This window comes from Sprattus sprattus (assembly GCF_963457725.1).
Source record: "Sprattus sprattus genome assembly, chromosome: 12".
Lineage (NCBI taxonomy): Eukaryota > Metazoa > Chordata > Actinopteri > Clupeiformes > Clupeidae > Sprattus > Sprattus sprattus.
Window position 1 is genome coordinate 31,533,280 of NC_137910.1, and position 16,021 is coordinate 31,549,300.

The following is a 16,021-nucleotide window of genomic DNA, read 5'->3' on the forward strand; positions in this document are numbered from 1 at the left end:
GTCCTTGTCTGGTTATATAGTGTTCCAGCCTTCCTGTAGCTATGATGATCCTCGGAAGGAGACAGCTGCTTCCCTCTGCAGCTTATGCTGGGAGGAAGAAGGAGAGAAAATGGGCGCCGCGAAGCAGGGATGGATCAGGCTGTGTGTGTGTGTGTGCTTGTGGGGGGGGGGAAGGGGGGTGGCTCTGCACCTGCTCCTTCCACCAGCTCAGAAAATATTCTCCGCCTCCATCATGGAAGGGGCTGAGAGTGTGTATGTGTGAGAGATATGTGTGCTTAGAATAATAAAGTCAGAGGGTATGGGAGACAGATAGAGAAGTTCAAAATGCCACTTAACCAAGGCAGACTAAGGAGATACGTACAGATGGGAAAGACACATATAATACACATAGACTGAATGAGGCTGAAAGAGAGGAAGATGTAGCATAGTGGCAGCATGAGCAAAGGAAAGACAGACTTGCTGTAATGCATTAGATCACTGCAACAGATCACAGGCTAGCACAGTCTGCCTACGTGTCCCTCCCTCCTCTCTGAGACTGTAATGTCTTTATTATCAACAGACTGAAAAAGTATACTTGCATGTAATACTTTCTCTAAAATTATGTTTTGTGCATTTTTAACTTGCAGAAAATAATATGGGACTTTATCCTTCTAAAGTGTAGCCATTAAAGACTCTCATCTCAATCAAATTTCCATTGGACTAGAGCAGATTCATGGATGTGGGGTGTTTTAATGACAGGGCTTTCCAATATGCTATTTGTTAGTATGTGGGCTGCCATAAATAAATACAATTAAACACAAAAATGCAATAATCAAGTACATTTCTTTACACAAGTACCATATGTTTTCATAATATTTTTATATCATTGATATCATATCAATAACCATCTGGCGGTCAAGTCATGAAACTTATTAAGGATCCTTGGGGCATGGTCATAGGCACTCACACTAAGATGGATGACAATTGATCAATGTTTGGCTGTGATATGCCTTTTGGTAGCTTTAGATCAGTTTTGATTGGGCATCATTTTGCAAATGTTTTCGCATATCAAAAATCAGCTCACCAGTCAGGGGGGCACATGAGATATTATTAAAACTATCAATTTGGAACACTGATTAAAAATGGAATTAATAACTAAAACCAAAGCTTTTAATAGCAAGGTTAATAGCCTTGGAGTTCAGAATAAAAGGGGTTGGTATCATTCATTCTCTTGTAACATCCAGCGTATGTAATCAAAGCATTTATTCACTCAATGACGAGTAAAAAAAAAACTTTACTCTAACTAAATGTACTGTTTTTAACTAATGAATTAAAGGTGTGTGTGTGTGTGTGTGTGTGTGTGTGTGTGTGTGTGTGTGTGAGAGCTTGTGTGCTGTTGGGTTGGTGCCAGGAAGAATGTGTGAGTGCGTTCCTTTGTTCAGTCACCGTAGTTACACGTGCCTTTTGCCTCAGGACTATCTTGTTTTGTGCGCCCGTTTACTTTTAACATTGACAATTCTTTAGGTAGCTGCATTGCATCCATAGGTTCTCCGTTCTTTGGTTTAGCCATCATGCAACCTATTGGTCTCCATGGAGGTCCATAATTGTAAGCTATTCCAAATGCATTGCTGGAATCTCAAAGTACATTAGCATACATTGCATGCCTCAGTTAGAGCTTTCGGTTCAGAATATTGAGCAGATATTCCTGGAGACATGGTACAGTTTTTCCACACTTCATATTCAATGCTCACAGCCCATTTGGTACATCTAACTCCATCTTGCACCAGAGAGGAACCATCAGTTAAAGTAACACAATGCAACAATTATACTTCAGGATTAGGGTTAGGATAAGCAGTTTAACCTTAAAATAACAGCTTGAAAAAAATTGGGGCGCTACAATGACTTTTAATATGGAGAATCGCCTCTGTGCCATTGCCATACCAGGGACCATAGGCATAGAACTTCGTTCTGTAGTTTTGCCTGTGGAGGCCTGTGGAGGTGCATTCATAAATGTTACTGTGTGACTGAGACATAGAAATGTACTGCAACATCAAAATCTTCCTGCCACTTGTAAATGTGGCTAGTCAAACAGCGTCAATACATTATTGAATTAGGCCTTGGTTACTTCATGTGTAAGTCTTTGGAAACTGCAGACAAGACTGATCTAGATTGAAAGACTAGGCCACTAGGCCATTCTCTATAGCAAAGAATTCTCAAATGACAAATTCTAAGTACACCAAATTTAAGAGTTTTAGCTTACAGGACAAGGAAACAAGGAACGGCAAGGATGATGATTTTTTTCATACCTTATATCTTACTGATCCCTCTTAAAGACACTAGATCATCATCTTGGTCAGACTCTACTTGTCCACTTAATGAACAATGGGGAAGAAACTGCTGTCACTTGAGATTGCTGAAAGCAATTTCAGCAATGATATACAGTATGAAATAGAATTTTGTATGTGTTGTTTACAAATATCCGTCTTTGCCTAATGGTGTATTTCTGCTTACACAATATTAATAGTTTAAAGAACATGGCTCAATATTGCACTTGGGTTGGTGTTTGTGGTGTTTTTGTGTTATTGTAAGTTTTTCATTGTTTAGTATTTGTGTATTTTTTACTTCATGTTCCTTGTGTGCTACCTTATACTGGCCATACAATTAAATAGCCTAGGCGTGAGCAGCACTTTTGTGCACGGTAGGAATAGGCTGTATATAACTTGACGCACGCACAAAACTGACATACATTTTTGTACAGAAATGTATTTATTTTAAGTCATTTCAATATATATACAGTCGTGGCCAAAAGTTTTGAGAATGACACAAATTTATGTTTTCACAAAGTGTGCTGCTTCAGTGTCTTTAGATATTTTTGTCAGATGTTACTATGGAAGACTGAAGTACAATTACAAACATTTAATAAGTGTCAAAGGCTTTTATTGGCAATTACATTAAGTTAATGCAAAAAGTCAATATGTGCAGTTTTGACCCTTCTTTTTCAAGACCTCTGCAATCCGCCCTGGCATGCTGTCAGTTAACTTCTGGGCCACATCCTGACCTCTAATTTTACCACTACAGCACTGGGGTGGACAAACAAAAAAAACTATTTCTGACAAACTCCAAGCATTGATTATAAAAGAATGGGCCGCCATCAGTAAGGATGTGGCCCAGAAGTTAATTGCAAGTGCGGATTGCAGAGGTCTTGAAAAAGAAGGGTCAAAACTGCACGTATTGACTTTTTGCATTAACTTCATGTAATTGCCAATAAAAGCCAGTGACACTTATTACATGTTTGTAATTATACTTCAGTCTTCCATAGTAACATCTGACAAAAATATCTAAAGACACTGAAGCAGCAAACTTTGTGAAAATGCATATTTGTGTCATTCTCAAAACATTTGGCCACGACTGTATATATATATTTGATTGTAATAGTCCATATATATATCAATTTCGAAATACAAAGAAATAGACCAAAATATTCACAATTTCAAAATGCAATGAAATAAAACGGAACTCATTTGAAGATGACATAAAATGCATACCGTCGTACCATTCTTTTAAATGTAGATGTATGTGTATTTATCTCAAAGCACGTTAAGCTAAAAGCACCCGACTTTATGACCTGTCAAATCGGTCGTATCTACTATGCGGTTTGCTCTAGCCTAGTGGTGTGGTGGTGAAGTGCAGTCATGCTGCGTTTATGAGCGTAAGGTAGGCTACGGTCAAGGCCCATGGTATGGTACCCTATTTTAATTTAACGTCTTTAACGTGCTCAACTGGGGATCGAACCTGTGATGTCCCGTGTGGCAGGCGGGAGCCTACCAGTGTACAAAGTGAGTGTTGGACTCAGATGCAGAGAAGGAACAGAGAGTTGAGTTTTGGTTTCAGAAAGAATCTTTACTTGGAGCCAGGCAAAGATGATCAACAGACCAGGTAAAAAAAACTCAAAAACATCCAGATACAAAATATAGTCTGGGCAGTTAAGGCGTCCAACAAAAAGTAGCAAAAACAGTTTAACTCAGGACTTAGGACAAGGTTCAAAAAAGGACAACTCCAGGCAAACAGGCTTTACAAAGACAAAGGATTCCACAAGGCAAAAAACACACGCTGTGCGTCCGTAGGGCATCAAATCAAGACACTAAAAAACAGACAGCTTATAAAGGCAACCAAAGGAGACACAGGTGACAACAATGAGACATTAAACACACATGTGACAGTCCAAACCAGAACTGAGGGCCCCACATGGTCAACAGGGGGATTGCAGTCCAAAACCCTGACACTTTAATGGTGAGAGACCACACATGGATAGATAATGAGCATTATTACCTCCAGCAAGGAGGTTATGCGATCGGGTCCGTTAATTTATTTGTCCGTCTGTCTGTCTGTTTCTCTGTCTGTCTGTGGACAAGATTTCTCAGAAACTACTGGGCGGATCTTTCTGAAATTTTCACAAGAGGTGGCTCTTGGTCCTAGGACATCCCCATTAAAATTTCAGATTTCAGGATGCAAGGGTTGACGTTGAGAGCAAAGCAAGATCTATCTATCGGGGCGAATGATTCACATTGTAGTATGGGTGAGGATTTTGGTTCGTGGAAAATCCCAATGAGGTTATTTGTAAAAAAAAAAAAAACAAGGAATGATGTTTACACTAATACACGATCTTTCTCTCAATGCTTTGCGTGACTCGTGGCTTGCACTTTGTGAATACAACGTTAATGTGAATACAACGTCGTTGAAACACAGCACTGCAAATATGCGTGGCTTGCACTTTGTGAATACAACGTCGTTGAAACGCAGTACTGCAAAAATATGCATACGCCAGCACAATGTATGTGAAAAGCCCGGGCCCGGTCCCAGTATGCGAAACAAATCAAACGTAGATTGATGAACTAATCATGCCGCGATCAAAATCACGAAGCGAATCACAGCGACGAAAGCAGAAAACTGAGTGTCAGAAACGAAGTAGAAGCCAAGATTCACCAGAAACAACACCGAGGAGACAGGTGGGTCAAAGACGTGACGCTCATTTTTTGTGAACATGAGGATGAAATACATTTAAAGGTGTTAACATTTGAGAATAATCTATCAAATCACTTTGAAACATCATTTTCTTCAAGACCAAATTCTAAAAGTTTTGGTTTTATCCATTTTGGTGAGAATATTAAGAAAAAATAATGGTAAACTTGTCAATCTGGTGTAACCATAAAACGTAGTACCAAGTAAAATAAAACTTGCTAAAAACTTGTGAAACTCTCTTCAAAATAGCCTCTGATATACTTTGGCATAATCTTACACTTGCTCTTTTTAAAACTTAATAATAGTTATGTAACATCATTGTTCGGAATATTTAATTTTGGTTAATGTTTTTAATGTAATATGAAAAATAACATGAGAATATATTAAAACATCTAATTCATTTTACCTTGGCGACTACTTATTTGTTTTTCTGTGTCAATTGCTTGGTCTTTGGCTGTAGAAGCAGTATGGTCATTTGGTGTAACCGATTAATGTCAATTGGCGTAACCAGTATTTTTCACAAAAATCTCATATTGTACAAAAAAGTTAATATGGATGATAGCCTACTTAAGTATTCCACTACACTGTTATAATGTGTTTTAAAACCATTTTACCCAAATGGCCATGGAATATGCAGAAACCTTTAATGTTTACAACATAATGTCTTGCTCAGTACAATAAAACATCAATTTAATCTGAATTTTTAAAATAAATATAATAAAAAATGTGATGTGATATTTCAAAATCAATTACTTGTTTTCATGACTACACGTACATACAATCTAGGGGGATAAAATATTAAATACTTGTACTTGTGGAATGGTTACACCATTTGACAATATACAGGGCCATTAGTTCCGTATTTGGTCAAATGCTATGAAACCAACAGAAATGCAAAATATACATTCTAACAGTCCTTGGGCATGTTGTTTTAACAGGTTTAAAACATATTTTTTATTATTTGTCACTGACCCAGGAGCAAGACAGACTGAAGAAACAGAAACAGCGGAATGAAGAAACAGTCGAGATTGCTGATGAACGACGGGCCCGTGACAGGGAGCACAAGACAGAAAAGAGAGCAAACGAGGCACCGGAAGAAAGAGAAGAACGACGGGTCCGTAGCAGAGATCATATGAAGGAAAAGCGAGCAAAAGAAGCACCCGAAGTATCTGAAGAACGTCGGGCCCGGGACAAGGAGCAGAAGAAAGAAAAGAGAGCAAACGAGGCACCGGAAGAAAGAGAAGAACGACGGGCCCGGGACAAGGAGCAGAAGGCAGAAAAGAGAAAAAAAAGAGGCACCCGAAGAAAGAGAAAAACAGCGTGAGTCGGAGAGGCTACAGAAGAAACACACGAGAGAGAATGAGGCACCTGAGCAATTGGAACAACGCAGAGCTTCATCGAGACAACAAATGACAAAACATCTCGAAAAAGAGTCTTCAGAGGAAACAATCGAACGTCGAACATCCATGAGGCAAAGGATGAGGGCGCAGACTGAAGCCGAAACGCCAGAGGAAAGTAATGCACGTCGCAGGAAATTTCAGAACATCATGAAGCAGCTGCGGCAGGAAAATGCTGAGAAGCTGATGACAATTGATGAAAACAGAGCAATTTCTTGGGCGTGCATATCTGAAGGGCCTATCTATTCCTGCTTCTCTTGTTGTCGACTGCACTACCAAACATCAGTGGTTTGCTTTATGCATGAAAATTACCCCGCAAAAGACATCACAGATAAAATATGCAGTTCACCCGTGGATTTCAAAACGCATGGCAAATTAGGGATTTGCAAGACGTGTCACCTTACGTTGAGAAGAGGCCTCTTCCCCGCCCAGTCATCGATCAATGATATGTCTCTGGACGAAATTCCACCTGAGTTGAAGGACCTCAGACCTCTCGAAGTACGACTTATCAGCCGGCGTATCCCTTCATGAAACTTGTAGCTCTCCCAAAAGGAGGCCAGAAGGCCATTCAGGGAAATGCTGTCAATGTGCCATCAAAGTTGGATTTGGTGACATCGTTGCTGCCCAGACTGCCCGAATCTGCTGAGGTGGTGCCTTTGAAGCTCAAACGAAAGTTGGCATATCAGGGACATTATATGCACGAATATATTCGCCCGAAAAGAGTTATTGAAGCTCTTCGCTGGTTGAAGAGAAACAACCCGTTGTATGAGGATATCATTATCTGCGAGGACTGGGAGAGCAAATGGCAGAATGACGACGGTGATCTGTGGAATGCTATTTCGAACCAAATGAATGCAGAGCAAGATGATGCTGAGCAAGAAGAGCAACAATGCTGCCAAGATGACGAAAATTCTGCCGGTCCCTTGGTTCCAGTGAGAAATGACTACTCTGGCCTGGCAACGTTGGCGAGGAGGCGATCCTTGAAGATCAAAGATGTTCCTGGAGATGGTAACTGCTTCTTCCACACCGTGTCCTATTCGTTGTCTCCAACTGGCGTTCAAACTATAACAGCTGCTGAAATAAGAGAGAATCTCGCAAATTATCTGGAAACTTCACCATCGCGTACAGAGTACAGAAGATTTCTTCAGTTGCCCGAGGAAGACTTGTCCCGCAGCTTAGACGAGAGGTATGCTGACCAGTACAACCAGTACATTGAGGACTTGAGGGGCGGAGCTTGGGCAGATAACCTGGCGGTGCTGGCTGGCTGGCTGCCCAGTATGTTGTGGAATCGAAGCAAGTCAGGGATAGTCTTCAAATATCCCAGACAGACCAGAGGCCAGACTTTTCAAAACCGCGCTCTCAATGCCGGTTTGTTGAAATCTTCAGAAAATGTCCAGGCCATGATGAGGACAGACACTGCTTTCAAATTCTTGAAGAACATCAGGGGATCGCCGGCCTACTGGAATGGAGTTCTTCTGGACCTCCTGGCGATGGTTCGACAACTTGGGATTCCAACATGGTTTCTCACATTGTCAGCTGCAGATATGCATTGGCCCGAAGTGATACAGAGCGAAGTGATACATCGCGCATCAGTATGGGAAGGATTTAACTGCTGATGATGTGAAGTACATGCCCTGGCAGGACAAGTGTGACTGGATCCGACGCAATCCAATCACAGCAGCCCGTCAATTTCAACTTTCCTCAACCACCAAGCTACAACACACGGAAACCTGACGATCCAGAGGAAGCGACGAGATTGTTGGAAGAAAAGGCTGAAGTCCTGGGAAAAGTTCATTAGGTCCTCGATGACAAGGAGACTCCTGACAATTTGACTCTGGATCAGTTTGCTCAACAGAGCTGATGTAAATCCACAGTCCTATGAAAATGCTCTGAAAGTCATGAGGACCGGAAAGAAAATTATCCTGGAACGCGACCCAGCAGCCATATGGATCAATAACTACAACCCAGCTATTCTCAGAACCTGGTGTGCTAATATGGATCTGCATGTACATCACAAGCTACATGACAAAGAGCGAACGAGCAATGAGCGAGTTGTTGAGGAAAGTTGCTGACAACAGGGATGACGACACGGAGACAAAACTGCGAAAAGTCGGAGCTGCATTCCTGAGTAACAGGGAAGTCAGTGCCCAGGAAGCTGCCTACAGGTTGCTCTCAATGCCACTGAAAAAGTCAAGCAAAAAAGTTGTGTTTGTCAACACTGCACCGAAAGAAAAACGAACTTGGACACTTACTACTCGGATCATGACCTGGTTTCTGTGAGAATACATTTTGTTCAGTAATATGAACTTGTGAAGAAATAGTTCATGTATATATGTTTCATGATAGAGTTTGTAAGAAGTTGTAATGATGTACGCATAATATTTTTGTATCATGTGTATCATGTATACATCCTGTGTGTATAGTTCTGTCTTACGATTGGAAACCATAAATGTCAAAATCAATTCAATTGAAATTGTTTCAAAGCTTTAAGTGATTGTAAGAGGAACAACATTCACACCTATGTGGTGATTGGCTTTAAGATGATGGCATTGTACAATACCACCGAGAGTGTTACACAGGACATTGATACTGTGTGAACAATAGCCCAAAGTCTACATTCATTGTAAATTTCATTAAAATCCGGTCATTGGTTTCCGAGAAATGTCACTTTAGGTGTGAAAACAAAGATCCGAATCCGGATCATCCTGAAATCTGAAATTTTAATGGGGATGTCCCAGGACCAAGATCCACCTCTTGTGAAAATTTCAAAAAGATCCGCCCAGTAGTTTCTGAGAAATCTTGTCCACAGACAGACAGACAGACAAACAGACGGACAAATAAATAAATAAAAATTAACGGACCCTTGCTGGAGGTCAGAAATCTCGGATTGCTCTTGTTTAACATTAAATTACAATGTCACATATGGCAGACACTTATATAAATAGAATATAAAGAGCTGTTCAAAAACAATATAACCCAGCCCTTGAGAAGGCTAAGGATGAACTCAACCACATGTCTCACCATGTCATTATCAGACAGAATTAACTATAGTAAGGTTGTTATTGTATTAACTATATTAAAATGGCATCTCCAAACTATACATTATAATACAAAGCGTTTCTAGCCCTTCTCTTAGTACTGTTCAAAGATAAAGTTACAAAATTCCAATTAAGCCAGGCAGGCAGCGTCTAAGAGAACACAGTCCTTAATCTGTAATAATAATAATTAGTAACATTTTTGTCGCACTTTTCATTCAAAAGAATCTCAGAGTGCCTACATTTTAGAAACTTACTATAATTATACAATAAAATAAAACATTTGTTAACATAAGCATAATAGAAAACTAGATTTAACACAAGGCCAGAAATGCCTTCCTGAATAAAAATGTTCTATAAGTGTGGCGCTGCCAAGCAATAGGCCCGGTCGCCCATGGTGCGGAGCTTGGTTTTGGGGACGCGGAGGATCAAGCTGTTTGAAGACCTGAGGGTGCAGGTGGAGGTTTGGGGAGTAATTAATTCTTGCATGTAGGGAGGTGCATGCCCATTTATGCATGTATGGGTGAGTATAAGGACTTTGTAGTCAATCCGGAAAGAGTCAGGGAGCCAGTGTAGTTGATAGGTAAAAATTCACCCTAGTTACCTGAGGACTTCGGAGCTGCATGCAAGTATATTTATTAGACAAACAACAACAATTGCATTCGGGCTCCCCTCCCAGCACAAGGCTTAAAGTGAAGGCCATGATAAACCCATCGCACAAGGTTTATAAAGTCACAAGTTTAGCTTTCAGCAGGGATAACCACGTGGTGGATTTCTCACATCCGAGGCGCCCTGTCTTGCAAGGTTGGCAGTTTTGCACAAATTCGGAAGAAGCACAGTTCCCTTTTTATCACTCTGGTTTAAACATGCTCTTGTACATATGCAGAAAAAGACACACACATACAGAAAAGCCATGCTTCTGCTTTCATAAGCACATGCTTAATACAAGGCAATTGATATTACATTCTTAAGTCATTAGCAGTGTTTGGAAATAATCTCTAATCAGTAGTGAGTGTAATATTCGTGTTTTGTGCTTATATTTCCGGATCAGAATCTTGGCAGCACTGTTTTTGATGTAATGCAGCTTCTGGATGTTCTTGCCAGTGATCCCATAGAAAAGTGCATTACAATAGTCCAGTCTTGAGGAAATAAAGGCGTGGACAAGCTTCTCTGCATCTGATAGGGTTACATTGGGGCGGAGTTTGGAGATGTTTCTTAGATGATAAAAAGAGGTTTGTGCACTGTTTGTAATCTGTGCACTGAGACATGGGCTACTTCAATTTAGAAGCAGACTTGCCAGGACATACCTCACCAAAGATCCCACCTGCCAAAGATGTCTCCACACACTTTATCAGACTTGCCAGAACATACCTCACCATAGATCCCACCTGCCAAAGATGTCTCCACACACTTTTTCCCATACATTTGTTTTCTGCCACTCAGTTGCTCCATTTTGGTCCTCCATATTTGACACATTTTCTCAGACTGGCCAACGAATTCTGCCAAACCTCATGATGTTGTCCTGGAAGAGATGCTCCATTCAAACAGTCAGCCTTATTCATAGTCTCTCTGGGCCCACTGCCTTATCAAGGACAGAACTCCACCCTGGCATGGGTCTTATTCATAGTCTCTCTTAACCCACTTCCTTATCAAGGGCATAACTCCAGCCTGACATGGGCCTTATTCATAGTCTCTCTTAACGCCAATGCCTTATCAAGGACAGAACTCCACTCTGACATGGGTCTTATTCATAGTCTCTCTGGGCCCACTGCCTTATCAAGGACATAACTCCACCCTGACCTGGGTCTTATTCATAGTCTCTCTTGGCCCAATGTCTTATCAAGGACAGAACCCTGGCATGGCCATTGGTGTTACGGATGTTATGGCACCTTAAACTAGAGGAACTTAGGTTTTGCATCAGAGGCTCTCTCAAAATCCTACAAAGTATAACTACGTCCACAATACCTTTCCCTCAGCCAGTCTCACTAAGTAAATCCTTCAGTGCCCACACACCTCTTACTCATCAGCTGTCCCATTCATTGTATGTACTTCTGTATTATTCTCCTTGTCAGTAACATTATAATTATGTTCATGTGTTATTATTGCTATTGTTATTATTTGTTTTCTTCTGGTCATTACTGCAATGGTTATACATTGATGGCATTCCACTTTTTTCTTTCAAATCTCTGCTGTATTCTTATGGTCAATGTGTGCAGTTGAAAATGTTAAATTAAATAAAGATTTAACTAAAAGGAATAGACATTGTTGTTGTTGAGCCTAGGTTTAACTGCATGTTAACAGTATTAATGGAAACATATGGTTATCATGTCATCTTTTGTTATTAAAAGTACTTATTAATCTGTCTTTTGAGTTAGCTTCTAAATAATTTTGACTAAAAGCATGTGCTTAGTTACTAAATATCTATTTCACATCTGCACATATTTGAAAGCCTGTTTACTGACCAATGTGTTTAATATTTTGTCACCTACTTCTGTTACATCATTTTACAAGCACATCGGTTCCCAAACTGGCCTACGCGTACCCCCAGGGGTACGCAGAGTGGTTTAGGGGGTACGCAGGGAGAAATTTGATTTTCAAAGTGAGCTATAAATAGACAAGAAATTGTAAATAGCTAGCTGGAGATTGAATGTCTGAAGGGGTACGGACTGTAAAAAGTTTGGGAACCACTGTACTAGCAGTAATGATATGAGTGATTGTATTATAGGTAATAGAACTGGAAAATAAATAATCCAATTGCACATGTTTTTTTTTTGGAATACATTTATTTATACATTGTAATATATTGAATTACACATTTTATCACAAAGTTTTTTATTTGTGTTTTTAAGGTAATACAATAGGATGCAATAATATTTGTAATGAAGCCACGGCGGTTTTGAGCCCTAGAGTGTTACTTCCTGTCATTAGCTATCAAAGAATGAAGTAAAACAAGATTACTTAAGATTCACACTTAACAACATGACGATATCAAAAAGAAAGTTTTTTTAGTTAGAATGTATGTCTGCCATATTTGTCTGGCAATGTGTGTACTCAGAATTGTAGAATGCTGTAGCAGTTAATGATGATTTGTAGATTGTACAAGTTAACATGCCTCTTGTGTTCAAATAAGGTTAGACAAGACTGTATGGAAAGGATTACAGTGACTAGTTCATGCAAAATCTGACACAATATAATGTTATAGTTAAACATTTGACTGTTGAAGATGTTTCATTAGTATTTTACTTTTCATTTTTCTTCAATTTCTCAAAGACCAACTCCACCCAGTCCTTGGCTCAGTTGAATCCAAAAGGCACAGTTTGTTTCCTATAGGCAAAGTTTGTTTACTAGAGGCTTCTTGGTGACTGCCATTCTCTCATCTTTCAGAGAGTCTGTCAGGGATGTAGCCTGTTTAACTTCTGTGTCCAGCTCTAGCAAGAATAAGAGTGATAAGTTCTACTTAGAAACTGAAAAGTAAAGGTACCAGTTCCAACACTGACAGCAACAGTAGACTGTGATCCCCACGTGCTATTTGAATTCTGTATTCTACCACATTGATAACTACCTGCCATCAGCTGTACTTATACCTATAAGTACAATTCTCTACACAGCGCTGCCAATGGTTCTTCTGCTAGGCAATGTATATCAAGGGTTTACGGCCTTGGTAAATGCTCAGAATTCTTTATTCTCTACAATCAAAGGTTGGAGATGTATGACAATCATCTTTACCATAATCTGACATCCATACCGTAATCTATTATTGTTATACGCATTTTGTTTTCTTATACATAATGTTGTATTTCTCACTGTTATTGATGCCTTTTCCAAATCTGTTTTGGACTACTATACCTACTAAAATAAATTTGTAAAATGTAAATGTTTATTCTGACAATAACCAGAATCTAAAGGACTGAAGACCTATATTTGTCTACTTATAACTACTATTTCTTTGAAACAGGTACAGGTCACTGACAACAGTCTGACCTGTATTTTATGCGTTTTCAACATAATATACTGTCTTGTGAACAATTCTCCCTATGATAGACAATAGAATAAATAGACAAAAAAAAAATCCTTGTAACATTGATAGTGTGGGTGAGTGGAGGTGTTAGTTTCGAAGGATTGGGACAGCTATTTTAGAACTACGTCATAGTTGCCAAATGTAAAAATAATGGACAAGGTGGAGGTAAATACACCAAATAGACTGTAACTGTTTAGATTTTGTTTTGTTTATCTTTGTTCAAGTTTTGTTTTTTGGTGATTTATTTTCGTTTTGATAAGTTTGTTTTACCTTTTGTCTTTCTCATGATTGGGTTTAGTTTCGTAGGAAGTGAGGTCATGGGGGTCAGGGGTCACACACACCTTTATTATGGTAGCATACATTGCACCTGACTAGACCTGAGACGCCGGCTCGCGGTCATGGTAGTATACCGCTGAGCCCAAGCTGATGAGTGTGATTACGTTTACCTTGCCTCATTTCCCCTCTCAATCGTTATGCAGCCAACGAGGTATGTTTGTCTCTTTATGATGCTTTATTTCTTTGATTTCTTTGGGTTTGAATGTTTGGTTTGATTGTCTGTTGATTGTGTTTTTACTGCTTTTAACCAGTTCGACGTTGGATTACAATGAATTAAAGAGAGAAATAAATCCATCAGTAAATTAAGAACTTTGGCCTAGCGTGTTTCCTGGAAAGGAGTGGAGGGGAGTGATAGTCGAACTCGAGTCGAACTTGAGGCGAACTCGGAGCAGAACTCTGCATCGGCTCACGGGTTATCTGTCCTCAACCTGAAGATTCGTCAGTTTGCCGGGGATTAATGAAAGTTTCTCGGATTAAAGCCACGTTTTCGCTGAAGAAGCAAGCGAATTGGACTCGTTGCCTAAAGTGACTTCACGCATGAACTGTGTTCGGATTTACAACGCGCTTCAGCGATTGAAGACGCGTGGAGGAACGGCATGAAACGGATAAGCAGCTTTTAGCATTCATGTTTTCTTTTAGACGGTTTGAAGCTTTAATCAATGAACAATGATAATGGGTTGTCTTTATTAGCCTAATGGCCACATTTAAGGAAATTTAAAACTGATATTGGGGGCTTTGACAAATGCAACCGAATTGAAAATGTTTGCACGTGTATCACCAGGTTGCTGAATTGTATGTTGATGTACGTTTGTATTGTTATTGCCGACTATGTTCAAGTGTAGCTGAAGCTGTCATCAAGTTGTTTTATGAACCCTTCAAGTTTAGTAGGTAGTAATTGTTTGAAGACAGCGACTCAGTGTTACAGTTAGGCAATACAAAATCCACTATGTCTCCAGTGGTAGAAGAGAGGGGCAAAACCCTACACATGGACCAGTTAAACTTATTGCTGCTTCGTTTTAACAATGTCTATGAATATTGGAAAGTCAGGACTAAAGTGGCTAAAAGATCTGTGCAGCAAAACCTTCCAAGTGTCATTCTTCAAGAACTTGTAACCCGCATTGAAAAGGAATTAACTGAACTTAATGATATTTACGATGCCTATAGAAAACTTGATGTTCCAACTCAAGACATGCGCCGCAAATTCGAAAAAAGCACCTCTATTACTAAGGTTATGATGAAGAATGTTAAGTCTCGGATTAAAGGAGCCGAGGAAGAAGCTGCAGTGGAGGGAGAAGCTCCAGTGCTAGAAGAAGCTGCAGTGGAGGGAGAAGCTCCAGTGCCGGAAGAAGAAGCTCCAGTGCCGGAAGAAGCTCCAGTGCAGGGAGAAGAAGCTCCAGTGCAGGAAGAGGCTCCGGTAGAGGAAGCGGCTCTGGTAGAGGAAGAGGGTCCTGTGGAAGAGGAAGCTTCTTTAGAAGAAGAAGCAGCAGTTTCGGAAACCGTAGAGGGTGAAGAGGCACCCACAGAAGGTGAGGCCGATCCTGCTGCTCCAGAGGAAGCTTCTGCTCCACCACCATCAGAAGACGTAGAGGGTGAAGAGACACCCACAGAAGGTGAAGCTGCATCTGATGCTGATACTCCAGCGGCTACTCCTGCACCGGCAGAAGAGGAGCCCCCAGTGGAAGGTGGATCTGACATAGACACGGAGAATGATGCTGCAGTAGTGTCACAAGAGGAAGCAGCGCCTGTAGGAGATGACAAGGTGGGAGAAGTCACTGAGGATGATCCAGAACGTAAAGCTGTCCATGTGTTTAAGACCAAAGCAACGGAAAATGGGACCTTGTTAGATCGTCTGACAAAGTTCTCTGATCGTAAAAGAGTTGTCAAGGCTGCCGCATGTCTTAAGCGTCATGTTAAACGTTTCAGTGGCTGTAAGTCAAACCCAAGTCGTGCCACAAGTATTGAAGAAAGACGAGAAGCAGAGGTATCTATCATTAAAATGGCTCAAATGGAAGCATTCAGCGTTGAAATGGAAAGTTTAAAAAGGAACCATGAAGTACAACCAAGAAGTGTGCCATCAAGGGGTGGTTTCTCAAATGACACTCAAGATCTTGTCAAGGCCTTGGCTGAGGCCATAGCAGCAAATAGGCTGCCGGTTCCAGAACCAACCATCTTCTGTGGCGACCCACTGCAGTTCAATCACTGGAAGTTATCCTTTCAAATTTTAATTGAGAGGAAGA

The 16,021-nt window shown here is 40.3% G+C and overlaps 1 protein-coding gene across 1 annotated transcript in view; it reads right to left on the reverse strand.

Moving 5' to 3' along the window:
- Window positions 1–12,754: 12,754 nt before the first annotated feature.
- Window positions 12,755–16,021, reverse strand: part of LOC308373614 (coiled-coil domain-containing protein 172-like) — a gene marked incomplete at both ends in the record, with an annotated part of 56,754 nt that continues 53,487 nt past the window's right edge. Inside the window, one exon of the mRNA XM_080849184.1 lies at window positions 12,755–12,858. Within this exon, the coding sequence (XP_080705310.1) occupies window positions 12,755–12,858 (104 nt within the window). The remainder of the gene's footprint in view (window positions 12,859–16,021) is intronic.